This window comes from Sylvia atricapilla, chromosome Z (assembly GCF_009819655.1).
Source record: "Sylvia atricapilla isolate bSylAtr1 chromosome Z, bSylAtr1.pri, whole genome shotgun sequence".
Taxonomy (NCBI): domain Eukaryota; kingdom Metazoa; phylum Chordata; class Aves; order Passeriformes; family Sylviidae; genus Sylvia; species Sylvia atricapilla.
Genome location: NC_089174.1, coordinates 73,049,419 through 73,068,215, shown reverse-complemented (window position 1 = coordinate 73,068,215; position 18,797 = coordinate 73,049,419). Strand labels below are relative to the sequence as shown.

Below are 18,797 nucleotides of genomic sequence, written 5' to 3'. Positions count from 1 at the left end.
AGTGATTCATTGAGGAGGGAGAAAGACCTCCATGGAAGCTGGCAGAGAAGAAGGAAAAGGAGCTAATTATGCCTCTTCCCTTTTTACTCTCTCTGACCAGCATATAATCTGCTTTTCCAGGGTCTGCCTGTAGTATATACTCCTTTCCAACCTCTCCACCCAACCCCTCCTCCAGCGGGGGGAGGGGGAGATCTAGCAGGCAACAAGCTCCAGGTGGCTTTCTCAATCACTTCACTGCCAAAAAAAATAAAATAAAACCCTCCACTAGAAAACAAGTTGGGGTTTGGGGGGTTGTTTTTTGTTAGTTTGGGGGGGACTTTTAGGGAAGGAGGTTGGCTGGATGAGGGGGTTTTTTGCCGGGGGGTGGGGGTGGGAGGGAGAGTGGGGGAAGAGTGAAGGGGGAGGGAAGCCTCCCTGGAGGGGATTGGTTCAACTTGGAAGACAGGGAAATTAGTAAAGCATGAGTCTCTAGGCCATGCTGGTGGCCGGCGCTCCGAGGAGAAGGACGCTTTAGGAGCAATTAGCAGCGAGTCGAAGGCGGCGGCTGCCGCGGCTGCCGCAGCCCGGGAGGAAGCGAGGGCAGCTCCCGGGGCTGCCTCCGCAGCAGGCACCGCTTGCTCCAGCTGCAAAAAGGTTTCAGATGTCCCACCACTGCCTGACCCCCTGCAAATAAGGGCTGACCACCAGAGGCACATCCCACCTCTGACTTGTAATCGCTGACATTTAGGCTACAGCTTCCAACCTGTTTACAACCAAAGGAGGAGGGAAAGGAAAGGAAGGGCGGGGGGACAAGTTGGGATTTCTCCCTCTCTCTTTCTCTCTCTCTCTCTCTTTTTTTTTTTTTTTTTTTTTTTTTTTTTTTTTTTTTTTTTTTTTTTTAATACTGTTCTGGAGAATTCAAAGCAAAACAAAGAAACTTCCTCCTCTGGGGTTGTCAGTGAGAAAAGGACGGGTTGTGCAACTGGTTTGGGATTTGCAAAAAGGCAAGAGGGTGGGGATCAGAAGAAGGTGCAAAGCCACAAAGTGTGAGTGCGCGTGTGTGTAAAGGTGTATGTGTGAAAAATCCATTCCAGCACCCCTCTCCGCTGGTTATTATTAATCTTAGTCTTTGTTCTTGTCATTGATTTTGCTGTCATCTATTTTTCAGACCTTTCTGCATCTAAGATGGTGAAGAAAGGAGTGAGGAAGAGAACGAAATAACTACTGGAAAGTCTCAAACCAGGTTGGGGAGTGTGTGTGCATGTGGGGGGGGGTGGGGAAGGGAAAAAGGAAAGAGGATTAACCACAGCAACCCCCCCACCCCAAAAAAAAAAAAAAAAAAAAAAAAAAACCAACCAAAAAACCAACAGCCAAAACCAAAAAACAAAACCAACAACCAACAGCTCTTTTTTTCTGAGGGAGGACTCGAAGGATTAAAAGGCAGCAACTTCTGAGGCGATTTGTCCCCTGAGTTATGGATGTTGGTGCACTTACTTCAGGCCAGATCAGAGCTCAGAGGAATCTAACCAGAAGCAGCAACCACCGTCTCTCCACTTGCCTTTTACCAGGTTTTACCCTTCCAGTATGTTTCATTTGATAAGACATTTTCCAGCGCCCAGAGTTTCAGTACAATGTGCAAATGGATACTGACAAATGGTGCCTCAGCCTTTTCCCACCTGCCTTGTTGCTGCTTGCTGCTGCTCTTCTTGGTGTCTTCTGTGCCTGTCACCTGCCATGACCTCGGCCAGGACATGCTGTCCCCGGAGGCCACCAACTCTTCTTCATCATCCTCCTCCTTCCCCTCGTCCTTCTCCTCTCCTTCCAGTGCGGGGAGACACGTGCGGAGCTACAATCACCTCCAAGGAGACGTGCGCAAGAGGAAGCTCTATTCTTACAACAAGTACTTTCTCAAGATCGAGAAGAACGGCAAGGTCAGCGGCACCAAGAAGGAGAACTGCCCGTTCAGTAAGTACGGCTCCGCCGCCGCGCTGCCGGGCGGGGGCCGCTGCGCCCCCGGGCCCGGCCGCCGGAGCCCCCGGCCGGGAGGGGAGGAGGTGGCCGGGGCAGGGCTGGGTGGGCTCGGCTCGGCTCCTCGGGGACGCCGCTCCTCGCCAGCCCGTATCCGCGGATCTCTCCGGTTACATTTGTTTTGCAAATGGCCTCGGCGGAGCACCGTTTGTTTCTTCGCCCGGCAGAAGAGCGAATTAGAAAGATTTGCGAGGAAGTGGCGGGGAATGTGTGGGGGACATTGTCTCCTGAATCTGAAAATCATTATCCCCTGTCATTAGAGTGCCTTGATGAGAGCGTTGTATTGGAACAATTAATCGATTTGCCCGCACGCTCCTCTCCCCGAGCCGCCTGCTCCGCGCTCCCTCCTTCCCCCCGCTCCCGGGGCAGGGGTGTGTATTCCCGCCGGCCGGGGTCTTTCCCGGGTGGGCTCCCAGCAGCGACGGTGCCCGGCGGCGCCGGGAGCCGGTGCGCGGCCGCGCTGCCGCCCGCGGTGCGGAGGAGGCGGTGCCGGGCTGCGCCCCGCCGGTCCCGGGCTGCAGCGCCGCTATACCGCTACTCGCTCCATTGTAAACATCTGGGGCTGCCTTCCCACAGACCTCACACGCGTTTCATTGTCCTTTTTTTTTTTTTTTTTCTCTCTTTTTCTAAAATAAATTATTTCAGAGCAAAAGTCATATGGCAGTCTCCACAGCTGAAGTTTCGAGCTTTTCTCTAGAACTAATTAGATGCTTAGTAATAGCCTGCTTCTGGTAATGTATTTTTGGCTGTTAGTGCTAGAAATGTACCCTTTACTTAGTTTTCTTGCCTGTGCAATCTCAAATTGAACTGTACTAAATCACAATTATTGCCTTCTCTTGCAAATCTTAAGTGACTGTGCCCCACTATAGGAACATTTTGAGAAAAGAAGCTCTGTTATGCAACCCGAAGAAAGACTTCCTTCACTGGTAAAGAACCACAATTTGGATCTTGTGTTGTTTTACACAAATCCAGATAAACCCAGGAATAAATCTGCTGTTAAATTAAAACAACAGAAAGTGAATTAAGTAGATCCCTTGTTAGCTAATGTGTAAAATATGGAGTACTTCAGCAGGTTCCCATGCTGTATGATAGACACTGCTGTTAATTCAGCTGTATTTCTAGTAAATACCCATAATGTAACCTTACAAACAGTGAGAAAAGGGCTGGAGTATCATGTGTCACTGCTTCACTTGCTCCACCTTGCAACTTCATGCTTTATCATGCATTCAAATATTTGTAAAGACTTTAGATGTCAAAGCAGCTGAATCTTAGCACCTCCCTTTCTGTATTTTGTAGAAAGGCAAATTCTTAAAAAACAGAGCTGTGAGGGAGGCTTAACTTCAATGAATGCATGTGGAATGAGGTCCTAGATTGGCGTTTCTTAGATTACCTTTGGATTTGGAGGAGAACAACATCCCTAAAAGGGGATTCTGAAAGCTTTGCACGCATCTCTGAGAACATCATCTGAGAACATAGCACACTGCTGCCAAAAAGGTCTGTAAGGTGCCCAGTCTGACAGTAGCGTACTCAGGGAAGTAACTACATATCTGAGTAGTCCCACTCAGCCAGCAGAATTGCTCAGTGATTAAACAAATCCACATTCTTGAACTTTTCAAAATCCTGCCAAGAAGAGGTAGAATACACTGAAATGCACATACACATCTTCCTACCTTTTCAGGCTTCATCAAGAACAACCTCTCACAGCTATGGGAGAGGATGTGCGTGGTGTGTCCTGGTTTTCCAGTCAGTGCATCAGAAAGGGAATTGGCCTTCTCAGTGGTGCCATGGTTACTGTCGCATCTGCAGAGTATCTGCTGAAGCAGAGGAGAATGTAGTTTGTTTCATATAAAAGTAAAACAATGCCTTTATTATACATAATAACATCTTATCACTGGAGATTATATGCAGTGAAGAAGGGACTGCAGTCATCTTAAAACTTGTTGCTTCCCTACTGTACTTACATCACAAAGGCAGACCTAGTGTACATCCTTCAGTTCAGAACTATTACCACCCAGTTGACAGAAGTCAGAGTTCTATGTTGTTGATTAATAGTCATTATAATATGCAGTGTGAAATTGTGTTTTCTGTAAAAACCATCTGATGCCATTTAAAATACATTTATTATGCCTTTATTCAAGGCTGTTTCTGTAGCAAAATGTTGTAAGTGAATTCACTAAATTTGCATCTTTCACAGCATTGTGTGTAGCAGTGCTGTCATAATACTGCTAAAATCCCCAGCTGGACTGATTCCATGCAAAGATATGGTATCTTTCATACAGACTGAATGAAGTAATTACATGTGAATAGATTTCTGCCACGCACAGAGTTAGCCAGAGAGGCCACTAAATTGTAGCCTGTTTTACATTACAGACTACAATTACTATTACCGTTACTATTTAATCTCTAAAATAAGTTTCTCCCTCTGAAATCATGTTTTCCTAAACAAATAAGAGTGACTATTGACACACAAGACTGAAATATTCTAATTTGGGGGCTAATTTTCTCATATGCTAATGTTTAAAATCCATTTATGCTGCAGTAAAGCCTTATCAGTAGGTCTGTAAGACTGTGATGTGCTGCGTAATTAGACAACAGCTTTCATGGCTCACTGCCAATTAAGGACTGTCAAGTAAGAGGAACGGTTGGAGAAAGTCAGAATAAACATTCAGAAAACAGAATTTAGTCTCCAGCCTTTAAACGGCTCAAGCAGCATTCGTGGATTTGCTCTATAAATACTGTGTAGAGTGCACTAAATAAAGTTTACTCTGGCAGCTGTATTCCAACTCAATTGCTTGAAACTATTCCATCATCCTTCCTCTACCTATGGAGTACCAGGTGGTTCCTGACTTTGTTGTCAGAAGACTGGTGGAATTGCAGCACTTGACATGGCTGGAGGTGTCTGTCACTAGATAGATGTAGGACACTTTATTTTTTTGTTCCTTACATCTGGAAGTTTGTCCTCCAAATACAAGTACTACCTTGTCCTGCAGCAGCACAGCTGTCAAGTCCCTTGCCCCTGTTCTTGACAGAGCCCTTCACAAGCACAAATAATACACAAGCTGTAGTGTTTTCTGGAGGTTTACACACTTGATCCTCCAAAGAGCAGTTACAAAGGCTGTCACTATAGCTTGAGCTTTGAGATCACCAAGAGAAACTTTAGACATATATTAAAATTGAGAGGGAAATGCATGTGTGCAGATTTTGACTTTGTTTTGATTAAGATATTGAAACTCTCTAGGATTAATGGTTGGCATGCATGAAAGCTACATGATATATGATAAGCTGGTTCAAGAAAACTTGGATGTATTTCTCAGTGCTATACAATTTCCAGTTAACTTGTAAGGTTGCTATTCACATTACTGTAAGAGCACACAAACTTCAGATTTGCAAGACAGACCTGCAGACAGTTCTGTTTGAAGAACAAAGACAAAATACACAATAGTTCATTAGCAGCAGCTGACCTGCCGTCTGTGGAGATAGTTCTGCCTGAGCAAAGGATCAGGCTCTTGCTTAGGTACATGTTCAGGGAGTGCGGTCTGTGTAGCTGAGCCCGGAGATTGGTGGAAGGATTGCTGGAGGGGTTCCTGCGGGCTTTGGACCAAGCAGTGCTGTGCAAAACCTACAGTAGATGGCGGCACAGCCACTGCCTGGTGTCCTCTCTGCTCAAAGAGAAGGGTCTGCAACCTCAACTGTGTAAGCTAATTTAGTTCAAGCAGAGCCAAAAGGGCTTGCACCAGCGGATACTCAATTAATTTGCCTTCTGACCAACCCAAGTGGACTATTTAAAGAAAATGGCACTCTGTTGCTTTTTCTTGAAAGAAATAGTAAGAAAGAAGTAGCAAGAAATAATTAGCCACTTCCCACAAACTAACCTAATCTGGGCTTTTCTTCTGATATTCAATTATCTTTTTTACTAAGCTTTAGGGACTCTTGAAGTCCCTGATAGTCTTTGGTTTTGCTTTGTTTAGCGTGGGATAAGCTTAACAACATAGTGAGTGAAAGGAAGAAAGTTTTGAGCCTTATTCTTTAGCCCAAAGATTGTAAACAACCACTCAACTAACTACTAGAAGTGCTGAACATTACTAATGAGGATTTTAATTGTGTGCATATATACATGACATATAAATAGGTATTTGTATTGTAGATTGGGTTACATGCAGAAAAATAGCATTAAATGCTTCTGATTAAATATACTTCATTTGAAACTCATTATTTTCACCATATCTCTGGTGCAAAAGAAAAATAAAGTGCCATAGGTACCTTAACATCAGTTATGAAGCTCCAAGCAGATTAAAATAATTGGTAAAATGCACCCTTTTGCTATTGAACATTTTGTAAATTAATGATTTGGGATTATTATACTATGTGTTCATAAATCAGTGTGAGAACTTTTCACTGTTTTCCAAAGACTGATTAGTGTTTTCCTGGTTTACTCTCCAAAGAGTTCTCTTTCATGGCTCTGCCAATCAAAATACTTAAAATAAGAAATAATAATGAGTGAAATAATTTGAAGCATAGGCTCCTTTCTGTGAAATGTGTACGTTCTAAAGGACATAATTTCTCGCTTTCAGTTTTCTTTCAGTTTTTGTTGTTGTTATTGGTTTGTTTGGGGCTTTTTTCTTTTCTTTCTTTTTTTTGGGGGGGGGCAGGGATGGGGGAGGTTGGTTTGGTTTGGTTTTTTGGTTTTGTCTGTAGAACTCAGTCATACAATTTATAACAAGCAGTACAAAACCATAGGCACTTAGGATTTATGAATGTCGAAAGAATTGTACTATTTAATGTCTACATGACACTCTCCTGTTACCCTTACTTCATTCCTGCATTGTGGACCCTCCATGCTGATTCTGTAGTCCTGCCATAAATCTTTTCAAAATACACAGTTGTAAGAAGTCTTTTTGTCTTCATAAATCTAACTTATAGCCACTTGGGGAAAAAGAATCCCAAGATTTAGGAGCAAATGGAAGTTTGTTCCTAAAACCCCAGAAGAAAGAAAACAAGGGACATACAGGTTTATAGATGCCATGTTTCTATTTTAATGGGAGGGTTCACAGGTAGTGGCTCGGTCAGAACTTCCCTTGAAGATGGCATTAGCTGAGTGAGCAGTATAGAATGTGCTTACACTTCTGAAACATCTTGGATGCATTCACTCATAGGATAAGATCCTCTGTTTTGAAATAAGGCATTTTAAGATGACTTTCAGATGTCTTTGAACTGTGTGTGTGAATAGGGGCCTTTTCACTTCAGATGAAGGATCAGATCCTGCAATAGGGGAGTTCTCATTTATTGCAGAGATCCTTTCATGTAAAAAAAAGAAAAACCTTACTATGAGTAAACCTTGTTAACCTATGTCTTAAGTTAAAAATCGCAGGTACCTATATGAACATGAGCAACAACTCATGTGATGTAGATTGCTGACTTTCCCTCTGAGTAAGTAATATGATTGCACAAGGAAGATTCTAAATAGGAAGAAGTGTATATTTAAATAATGTATTTCTATTTTTAGGCTTTGTATTTGGGCTGATAGTGTCAACAAAGCAGAGAAATCACTTTGTCAGCTTGGGATTTCTTATGGATATTGATACACCATGACAAAACATTGTTTTCTATTTTGTGGAGAGCTTTTTGAATCAAGTTCTTACAGTGTCTTTTTTCCCAAAGTAGCACCAGGTTGAAGTTTCAACTTGCTCATTCAAACACTTGCTGCTGCTTCTTGTAGTTGTATACGTTAGTGAACTACTTTACCCTAATATTCTTGGGATATATAATCTAATGACCTCTTTGTCACTTGGAACAGCAAAAGTATTTTGTTTATCAGCATTGCCAACCAGTGTCAGCTTGATGAGGCTGCATGGAAAAGTAACCCTTACTCACTTTGGGCTGTGAATACCAAACTACCAGATAAGAAATGGAGTCCAGGTTTAGTTAATTTTAGCATGTTTGTTTCTCAGTTGGGAGGTGTATTAGTGCCACTAGTCTAACTGTGTGTATCTATCAAGCGAATTTTCTTTCTTTTGCTTTGACAATTTATTCTTTTGCTTCGACAATTTATTTTTATGTGATATTTGGCTATCTTGCATCCTTTTGTTGCTGAGATCCTTTAACATGGAAAAGTATCAAGGGTGCTTTCAACATTAGTTCCTTCTCTTAAGTGGAAGGATCCTTCCCTAGCTCCCCTAATTGCTTTTGGTTCTTGTGCCAATTTGTTGTAAAACATCTCTGTTGGTTACAACATAGTAAAAAGGAGACAGGAAGCAGTGTTTCATGAAGTTTTGAAAAGTCAGCTTGGGAAAGCTTTCCGTGTTTATGAAGAGATTCATAATCTTCAAGGGTAGGAGGCAGGAGGAAGTGGCTAAATCCTTAATCACTGAATAGATACTAAAACTGGATTCATTAATTGTCCAGATTGTTAAAATTGATTTTGGTGCTTCATGAGTACAGTGCAACAAATGGAAGTTGCAGGGGAAAGAAACGGTTACGGGTAACCCAAGTCTCATACTAAATAGTGGCTTTTAAGGCACTGTTTTTCAATTAGGTCACTTGTGTTCTTTCTTTGAACATTCAGTTCTAATTGCAACAGTAAATCAAAGAATATGCTCAAAGTAGATTCCCATGTAAGGTGGACAACTGGACAGTGCCTTTTTACTGCTACTAACACGTGCATCCAATTACTGGGTTGATATATTCACAATGTCAGCTGTAAAGCATTCCCCTATTTTATTGTTAGCCTTAAGAATTATTAGCCTGTCCCCCCTTCACATTTACCTCTAAATTATCTGTCAGTAATGTATATCTTCTACAGGTAAAGAGGAATTTTCACACACATCGAAACTGACTTTCAAGAAAAAAGGAAATGTTGAAATAATTTTATTCCTTTTCTCTTTCCCGTCTTCCATAATATTTGGTGTTGTCAAAGAGAGGAAAAGGTTACGGATGGTAGGAACATAAATGATTGTGAATGTTATATAAAAATAAAGATCAGACCATTCATAAACCTTGACTTAGGAAAAGAATATGATGCTTGTTCCTTTCATGGTGAAAAACATGTGGAGGACAATTAGCTGTTTTTTTGACATTCCTGACTTGTCTTCCTGCATGGGGAGCAGAAGTGAAAATGAGGGGGCTGTGGGGAGGAGGGGAGTTGTGAGAAGTCTCTGCTCTTCTTTCTTCTGCCCTGATATTAGAGGTTCAAACATTGCATAGAAATAAATGAAATGCAAGTTTTCTTTTAGGTTCCTGTCACACAGTTGTGCAGCTGTAGTCAGCATGTGTAGGAGTTGGGGAGGGAATGCTGAAGCATTTTGGAATCATTCAGGATGTTATTTAATTGGAATTAAGGCACAGTGCTAAGTGGAGTCTGGGTATAAATCAATGATATTGTACCAGCATTAGAGGAAGTGGGTGGGATGTGTGACAAGTACCAGATCAGTACTAGAAAGATGACAAGAAAGAAATAGAGGCAGCATGTGTCATGAGTGGGAGAGAAGTGGGGAGATGGGGAGTGTGGCTTGCCCCTTTTGGCAGCTGTGAACTGCCAGTGATGTTGAGTTGTCCTGTCTGATCTCACTGTAACATCTGTTTGCTCACAGACTGAAACTATGAACACATTAAGATGCCTTTCAAATTTGTATAAAAGTATATGCTTGGTTTTAGGGTACAAACTTGCCACTCCAAATTTCACTGTATCTTCTCTGACCCTATTCTGTAGATATTAGATACTGTTTGGTACCTGCTCTAGGGTTTTCTTCTTCATTTTTTCCTCTTCAAGAGGATTAATAATCTGCTTTATTCCTGATATCAAATTCAGCATTGACTACTTTCTAGCAGAAGGGTGGTTGAATTGGAAGTAATAAACTATTTGAAAGAGCTACAAGCTCTGTATTAAAGAGGAAAAAAGAACAGTTGGGGTTTTATTTGGTTGTTTTTTCTTAAAATTTTCTGTATACTACTACTACACACTGTATTTGTTAAGAGAAACACATACCTGAAGGACATCAACGTACCCTAGAATTCCAATTGGTTTGATTTTGCATGGAGTAGGATGAAATAGAGCATTTTGGTTGCTGCTAGTGTTATCAAATATGTCGTATTTTGCAAGCTTATTCTTAGGATTTGAAACATGGATATAGTTGTAAGTTTGTTGCTACAGTGAGCAAGGGAAAGCATACTCTAGAATGGAGTAGGAGATGACTGCATTTAACATAATTAATGTTTTATAAGACTGCATGTTCAGTGTCTTCTTTTCACAGTTTTATTATTACATTTTAGGAGATTCTAAAGCTTCCGATGCTCTCTGAAGCAGTCTTTTAACCTCAATAGAAAAAAGTTTTTTCTCATTTATTTCCCAGATACTTTTTTTTTTCTCTATGGTTTTTCCTGGACATAAACACCAAAAGTAGAAACCATGGCAGAAAGCCATAGAACTGTATTAAATCCCAAGTCAGAAGGGTCTCACAATGACTGTTGTGTCCAGCTTCTGATCCTGCGCAGGGCAATCTGGAAGTTGATCTGGAAGTACCTCTCTTACCCTCATGAATTAGTACCTGTGGCATGTTTCCCTTGGAGACAAGCTAATGAAAACCTTCCCCTGAACTGTAACCTGGGCTCTTGACTCTGCCCCTCTGCCCTGTCTCAGAGGAAGCAGAGTGGTGCATGTGGTTCACATTCTGATGACAGGACACCTTTCCCTTGTCAAAACAGTGCTAATAGTGCTAATAACTGCAACACAGAGATTCTGTGGTCACTGTGAATCTGCAACTGCAAAACTAACGGTAAATTGAAAAGATGAAGAAGATGAGTCTAGAGTTAACCTCATCATTCAAGGTGGGGTTGCTTTCTGCTTTAGTGTCTAGGCCTGGTTACTCCATCTCTTCAGATGCTGAAAAGATAACCTCCCATACAAGATACACATGTAGTTTTGGTGCTACCCTTCAAGTAGCTGGATCAATAGATCATACTTTGGCTGAAGAGCTGAGTTAAGGCACCACCATGCGTGAACTGGAGCCGAAAAATACTACAAACCAAGTTTCTCCAGGCATTCTGACACAAAAACAATTGCAAGCTCTTTAAATTTTCACTTCATGTGGTTCTGACAGAAATAGCTCAGAAAGTGAGTAGAATGTAAAAAATAGAAGGAAATTTCAACCGAAGTTCAAAAGACTAAAACTTAGATGGCTGTCATTTCAAAGCAAAGTTAAAGTTGTTTCAGATTCTTGGTGGTGAAGATGCTGGTGAAAGCACCTGTGCAAGTCCAGTTCTTTTGAACAGTGACATTCAGTGTCATGTCTGATAGCTTTTATTCGTAAAACAGCAATGTCCTCTGCTTTTAAACACCAATGAGCACACATCAGTGATGACTCGCTTCTCAGTCCGATGAGTACGCTTATACCACTTAAGCAGCTAATAGATAATTCCATGAAGGTCAAGTTATGCCCTTTCTGAGGCTTAAAGGTAGATCCAACACAAGGAGTTTTGCTGCTTTTCTTGGATTTTTCTCTGTCGGCAACCCTAATCCTAGGTCAAGAATGATGGAGGGAGATGCTTAGATCATGCAGACTGGTGATTCCATCCGCCCTGGGAATGATGACGTTTCCTATTCCTGATACACAGTGGGAAATACTGCAGGACAGGGAAAGGGGGACAAGGCAACACTGCAGGACAGGGAAATGGTGACATGGCTAAAAAGAAATCTGTGCTCCAGGTACTATGAACAGACCATTTCATTTACAGCTTCCTGTGTCTGAATAACCTGAGGAGTGGCAATTGGAACCCAGCCTGTATATGCCATGGCATTTAAACTATGTAGCAGCTCTGTGTTAGTTATTCCTTGGTACTTCCATTTCTCATATTACATAAACCATTCAAGAACAGTGACCACTGATTGCTTAAAAGGTGGTGATTATTGTTTATTAAGGAACTACAAGACTGAATGTGCCAACATACTAAAAACATTTTAAGAATGCTCTATGGAAGACAGCTATTGTCAATAAATGCAGTGTATAAAATACCTTGTTATAGGAATTTGGATGAGAAAATGCTTTTCATTTGAATGAAATACCTCATAGAGCAGCTATTCAGTAGAGTTTATCTGGAAAAAAAAGTTTCAACATCAGTTTTCTTCATAGAAGAGATTGCAGGGTGTTTGAACTTTAGAAAGATTCTTAATGACTATGGTAGCTTTTTGTCTCAAAACAAGATTGAAACAGATACGGACTGGAGTAATGATGTAAGATTGTAGGAATGATTGTCCTTCACCATATGCTGTGATAATACTGAGGAGATAAAGGAAGCTGAGGGAATTCTCAGAGTTTACTAATGGTCCTCATGGTGATTGTGAAGTAGCACGAAGTAGGGATCTCCTTAAAGGGAGAGGATAGAAGACTGGACAATTTGGCACAGGGATAATCTGCAAGAATCAAACTTTGAGTATAAGGATTTCCATAAAGTATTAGGAAATAATATGTCTTATATGTTGGTTATCCATTCTACCTCAAAATTTCTGAGAGTACTTGAGTCTAATTTCTTCTTAGCCCTTTGCTGCTTATAAAATGAACTTAGCAATGCTTCCTACACAAGCAAGGATGTTATGAAAGGCAATTATTTGTGAAACACACCAGTAACACCATGATGAGTGCCAGGAAAAAAAGCCAAAAAACCAAAACACCCAGAGAGTAATCATCGTCTTCACTGAAATGCTTGGATACAAGGAATAGTAAGGGCAGTTTTGTCTTTCTATAGAGCAGGGAAGACTAGGCTACTTCCTAATTCTGTCAGACTAAGGTATTTTTGTCTTTCAACAGGAAAATCTTTTAAGTTTCAAAAAAATACATATTACAATATAACCCTTCTTGCAAGCATTATGCCAAAATTACCCAACAGATTTTTTTGTATAGCATAAACCAAAAATTAATGTCAAGATAACTCCCAACCAAACAGCATGAGTGAGGGCACATATAGGATCTGTACTATAAAACTGGATCTGGTTCTGCTGCATGAACATTATAAGCACAAGCAATGTAAAAATTTATTTTGCTTTGAAGGTATGAACCTTACAGTGTTTCAGCTCAAGCATTTGTATAATTTCCATTATTAAACAGTTAAAATATAATTGTTATTTCACTGTCTTTACTGTCAGGCCTATCAGTAAAAGAAATTTGAGCATGATATCCTCCTAATATTTACTGTATTAAAGTACTATGTATTTTTGGAAGTGCCTTTATTTCCCTGAAATGTTTTCAATCTATTGGAGTTAAGCTACTGGACTTATTTGTTTGGGTTTTATTTATTTTCTACCATTTTTAAAATTATTGATACTTCCCTTTTAGTGTCACAGATATTATTCTTTCAGTTTAATTTATTACAATTACTTCTACTTGTCACAACTTCGCTTTGAAATGACAGCCATCCAAGTTATAGTCTTTTCAACTTTAGTGAAAACACTTATAATGAGGCTGACACTTGGCTCATGTGGAATTAATCTGGTCTCTTGGTCATTTCTTCAGTTTCTCCTGCTGCAGTCAGCGCTCAAAAAGACATATCTGCAGCTGGGGAGTACATAAGATTAACTTCCGCCTCTCTGTGGCTTCTTGCCTCAGACCACACACCAAATAATTCCTCAAAGCATTATCCAGATTTGCGCAAAATTCACCATGCTTGCTTTATTCCTTTAGTTCTGCCACACATGTATTTGTGGACTCTGCTTACAGCTGATTCTCCTTATGAAACAGGAAATAGTTTTCAAAGATGAGTATTTAGAGACAAACACTCTTGTAAAATATCTATGGTAATTTTTCTGTAGCACTCTTCCCTTTTCTGGTTTTGTTAATTTTATACACAGTAGACCATAAAGGTCAGCAAGACATAACCTTTTTGCTTCCAGCTATACTAAGGACATAATAAAAACTCATGCAGCTTTTCAATACCAACAGAATTACAGTAATTCCTTCACTCAAAATGAAATTTTTAAATAAAAAGAAAAGCACAGTGTTTATATAAATGAAGAGCTTTAGTGCTGTCTGAACTATGAAGTTCAATAATGCTATGAAAAAATTTGCCACTGGAGGAAATGGAATCAGATCTCTTCTCCAGGGATCTCCAAACCTTAATTACAGTTCAAAATCTTTTAAACAGGAGTCACAGATGGGAGGAACACATAAGTGTGTTTACACAGCAATGCAGGCTCAAAAAATACCTAATGATCACCAAAAACACCCATCAGATAAAAATATTAATTCTTTCTATTACCTTGTACTTTTCTAATACTCTTAATGCTGGGTTTTCAACTAAATATATTTTCATGGAGATTTTAGAATATTTCTGCTTTCCAAAGAGCCAGTATGTATAAATATAAGCTCCTCATTTATACCTGTGTTTTCTGTGCTAAGCTATCTAACTCCCTTTTCAAAAGTGCAAAAAACTCCCTTTTCAGATATACTGACAGTGCAAGGGTATATTGCAGGACAGTGCAGTTAATGTAGCAGATAAAATGAAGTTTCCAAAATAGAGGCTTGACTGAAAAGCACATATACATTTTGCACCAGCATGAGAAAGATATTTAGCTCTTGGAATGAGTCCAGAGGAGAGTGTCTAACCTGATCCCAGGCCCAAAACACCTCTTGAGAATAAGTAGAAATATGTGCCATTGTTGCAATATTTGAACATATGAGTAACTTCAGCAGGACTGTAACATATTCTTTACCTAGAAAAGGATGACAAAGGTTCAAACTTTCGAGACTTCTAGACATCCAAAGGCAATTTCAGAGTTTAGTCAGTTAAAGAACTTATCTGTTCTTCAGCTTTCTTGTTCCACTGGTAATGAGTCCTAGTCAGCATGACCTTGTAGCAGAGTTTTTTGCTGTTGTGTTTGGGTTTTGTTTGTTTGTTTGTTTGGGTGGTGATGTTGGGGTTTTTTGGGTTTTTTTTTTTTTTGGGGGGGGGGGTTGTTGTTTGGGTTTTTTTGTTTGGTTTAGGTTGTTTGGGTTTTGTTTTGGTTTTTTGCTTTTTGGGTTGTTTTGTTGTTGTTGTTGTGGTTTTTTTGGTTTTTTGGGGGTTTTTTGTTTGTTTGTTTGGGGGGTATTTTGGGTTTGTTTTTTTGGTTTTTTTTTTTTTTTTGCATTCCTTATCCAAATGGTAGATTTGTTTTCTGATTCTGAAGGAGAGCTAATACTCACAAGTCATTTGTCACAAGCCACTAAAAGTGTCAAAGCCTTACAGCAGGTCCTTGGTGGCTTGTTAATCTCTCCTTTTTTACCCCCCTCCTTTTTTTAAAGGAAACAGACTAATTCACTTAAGCATAATGAGAGCCATGCTTGCTATAGCCTACTATGTCCTACCAGCCAAAGTAAAATCTGTCTTGTTTCTTCACCTCCTTTTCTTGGCTCCAACAATTAAACACAAAGCTGAAAAGCACAGGCTTTTATGGCACAGCTATTTCATATGTCAAATGAAAAATGGAGGCTGCCGTTTTCATAACAGAAAAATATACAAATGTGCTTTTCTTTTGTGCCCCCCTCCCTTCTAAATTATCATCAGCAACATGCAAAAGATAAACCTCTATGTTAAATAGGGAGACCAGATGTATGTTTAACCTCTCACCCCCATTTTTCTAACTGGCTTCCATTAGGAACAAAAAGTTAATATATTCTAAACAAAAATAACTGATATGGTAAGGTGAACTTTTCAACTGGGTAAGAGTTCTTTAGAAAGAGACAGTATTACAGAGTCCAGTGTTAGGCTAACAGACTGTTTTACTGCAGTAATATTTAGAACAATAACTCCATGGTGACTTTCGTTTGATATGTAGTAGCTGAAAGTTTGCTGAGTTGCAGCAAAACCAATTGTAACAAGTACTGATATTCTCATGTGTGACAGAAAATCTAGTAATATATTATAAATCCCAGGTTCACTATCCAATGTTAGAATTTTTCATCTCTACAGTCATTCCCTATTCCAAACTTGAAACATGGCAATGTTATTTTCCTCTTCTTTGGAGACAGGCACTGAGTCAGAGAGTTTAAAGATCAGGATTTTCTCTATTTTATCTTTACTCAAGCTTAATCCACTGTAAAGCCATAGAGCGATGATTCTACTCTGTTCATTATTTTATGTACACAATACAATGTTGATGTTCTCATTCTTAATAGATAGGAGAATTGAAGGATAAATGGTTCTGTTCAATACTGTTCAAAATTTATAGCAGAATATTTCTCCAACCTAGATGTGTATGTGTGGTAGACTAGATTACAAATTTAACAATAATTAAATATATAGGATACAGAAGAAAAATCTAAAAAAGTGTTTAAATAGAGACAATAGACAATTCTGTCTAAATACAGTGGTGTGGTCTCTTGTTGAAAATGTCCGTCAGACAGAGTAAAGGAAGTTGGCAATGTTTGATAATGAGCTATTCTTAATGAGCAAAGTTAGGAGCTGCATGTAACCCGTAAGGTTTGTTTTATCAGGAAAGATAAATGTTTAAAGTGTTATGTATTCACTACAGATATCATCTGCAAAGAGTCTGTCTTTTTGAAATTACACAGTCAGAAAAACACCAGATTTTGCATACGGGGTGTAAAATCCTAGTTTTAATTGCTTCGTTTTCATACTGCTGAGCTTGTATGGATGAGTTAATGTTTAGAAGAGATTTAATAGAAGAGAAGATACACACCCAGGAAGCAGGGAGAATTGCTTACAGAACAACAGGAGAAACAAGTCTGAAACAGGAGAAACTACTGCAATCAAGAAATCATTACCAGAAGTAAGTAGAGGAGAAGACTTCTAGGAACTTGTTCTGACTCCTCAGCTGGAGGTTGCTAAATCTCACCAGCTCACATTAGCATTTCAAATCTTCCCAAAAACAAAATCACGCATCTTAGCTTTACTGGCATAAATACAATGTTCCAGCCTGTCTGAATTATGTTACCTAAATCAAGAATACGTTGGAGTGTTTGGAGGACAGCTAAGCTCTATGGGGAAATAACATAGAGTGGCTGGTAGAGATTTCTTTTTCCTTTAGGCATGATTCATAAAGGGGATGTATGATGTTTTAAAAGGGAAAAAAAAGTAAAGGGAGTGTTAAAAATTGGGTGACATTTGAAATAAAATTACAAAATCCTTTACACTCTGAACAGAGAGAATGGTGTTTTGACCTAGTCTAGAATCTCAGGATTTCAGTTATGTATTTCTGTTATGTCTGTGAAGTTGGCAATGTAAAGTATACAATTTATTCTCACTGTGATTTCAATTTCTATCAAGAGTTTAATTTCAACATTTTATAATACCACCTTAGGACCTAGTTCAGGAGTAAATGCCACTTTATTTCATAAGCTGTGTCAGTCCTGGAAGAAATTGCATATGTCAGCTTTGCAGAAGGGTGAAATAGCCAAAGGAAAACGTCAATTGTGGGATAAAAAGGAAAAGGAAAAGGAAATTAAAAAATAATTCTTTGTGCTGGAAGATGCAATGAGGAGGTAGGAGCACTCTGAATTCCTACAACAAACTCCTCATTTTTTTGTACCTTCCAACTAATATAGAAACCCTGTCTTCTCATTGTCTGCATAAATTTCAAAGGCAAAACAATGTTGTAACCATTCTTACTGGATAGTTCCAGCAAGCAGTTTCTGTGGAACAGCAGCCTATACACAGCGGCAATGATGTCTTTACCACATCTCCAGAACGTGTTGTCCACAAGATGGGCAGCCCAGATGGCCTCTCCCACTGATAAACATCTGTCTGTGGCAGTCTGGGAGCTGCGGGTAGGTGGGAAGTGGTTTGTGGCTCTTGGTCTAGAATAGAGAAGTTCTGTAAAGCCATGTAAGAGGTAATCAATGAATTTAGCATATGAAAAAGCAATATTTGTTTATCTTTTCCTGACTTCAGCCTTTGGTGCATCACTTCAAAGTAGCCAGGCAGGCCTTTTGTCCCAGGATCAGGAAGGAAACAGCATTGCTCTGTGATTTATGATGACTGGGAAGCTGCCGGAACAACCTTGACACAGGCATTTGTTATACTTAATAAGTGTGTATCTGTTAATTAAAAATGTGTCAAATAACAGAAAAGGAGGGCCAAAGAAAACCTCCTGGAGACCCTAACAACAGCTCCTGTTATCACTAGCGTCCATCATACAAGTGTATTCAGAACTAACAAGTCCAGTCAACACCAGATAGGTTTGCTCATCATACTCCTTGGCTATAGGCTGTTCCACAATAGAAGGGCTAAAAATAATCCTAACTTTCAACCAAAATGCTGTGAACTAGACAAGAAGAAATGGCCTCAAGCTGCACCGGAGTGCGGGTGGTTCAAGCAGGACATCAGGAAGAATTTCTTCTCAGAAATGTTGATTAAACATTGGAATGGGCTTCCCAAGGAGATGGTGGATTCACCATCCCTGGAAATGTTCAAGAAATGACTGGACATAGCACTTTGTGCTATACTGTAGTTGACAAGGTGTTCAGCCAAATTTTGGACTCAATGACCTTGAAGGTATTTCCCAACCTTAATGATTCTACGATATTGTGATAATCAGAGCTGCTCTTTCAGTTATTTCACCCAAGTAGTATCTTTGACTGACCCAAAGATTCTGTTCAGTTTACTACACAATGTACACGTAGGAGGCAGTTATATTCCCTCCTTTTGCCTTTCCTTTTCCTCTGCTGAATTTAATATTCTAAGTTCAATGCTAAACAGAGAACAGTATGCTAAGACACAACCCACTGCCTTGACCCTGAGATTAAGTCAGTGGCTCAGAGCATGGTGCTAATAACACTCAGGCTATGGGTTCAATGCCTGTATAGGCC

The 18,797-nt window shown here is 39.8% G+C and overlaps 1 protein-coding gene across 2 annotated transcripts in view; it reads left to right on the top strand.

Annotated features, from left to right (window-relative positions):
* Positions 1-361: 361 nt before the first annotated feature.
* The window catches only part of FGF10 (fibroblast growth factor 10), a 59,206-nt gene continuing 40,770 nt past the window's right edge, over positions 362-18,797 (top strand). Inside the window, exons 1-2 of one of the 2 annotated variants that reach the window (XM_066339905.1) lie at positions 362-633; positions 1,148-1,944. In XM_066339905.1, coding sequence (XP_066196002.1) covers positions 1,611-1,944 — 334 coding nt within the window. In that variant the 5' untranslated portion in view covers positions 362-633; positions 1,148-1,610. Of the gene's footprint in view, positions 634-837; positions 1,026-1,147; positions 1,945-18,797 lie in introns of those variants that run through there. The other variant, XM_066339904.1, reaches the window with a different exon arrangement.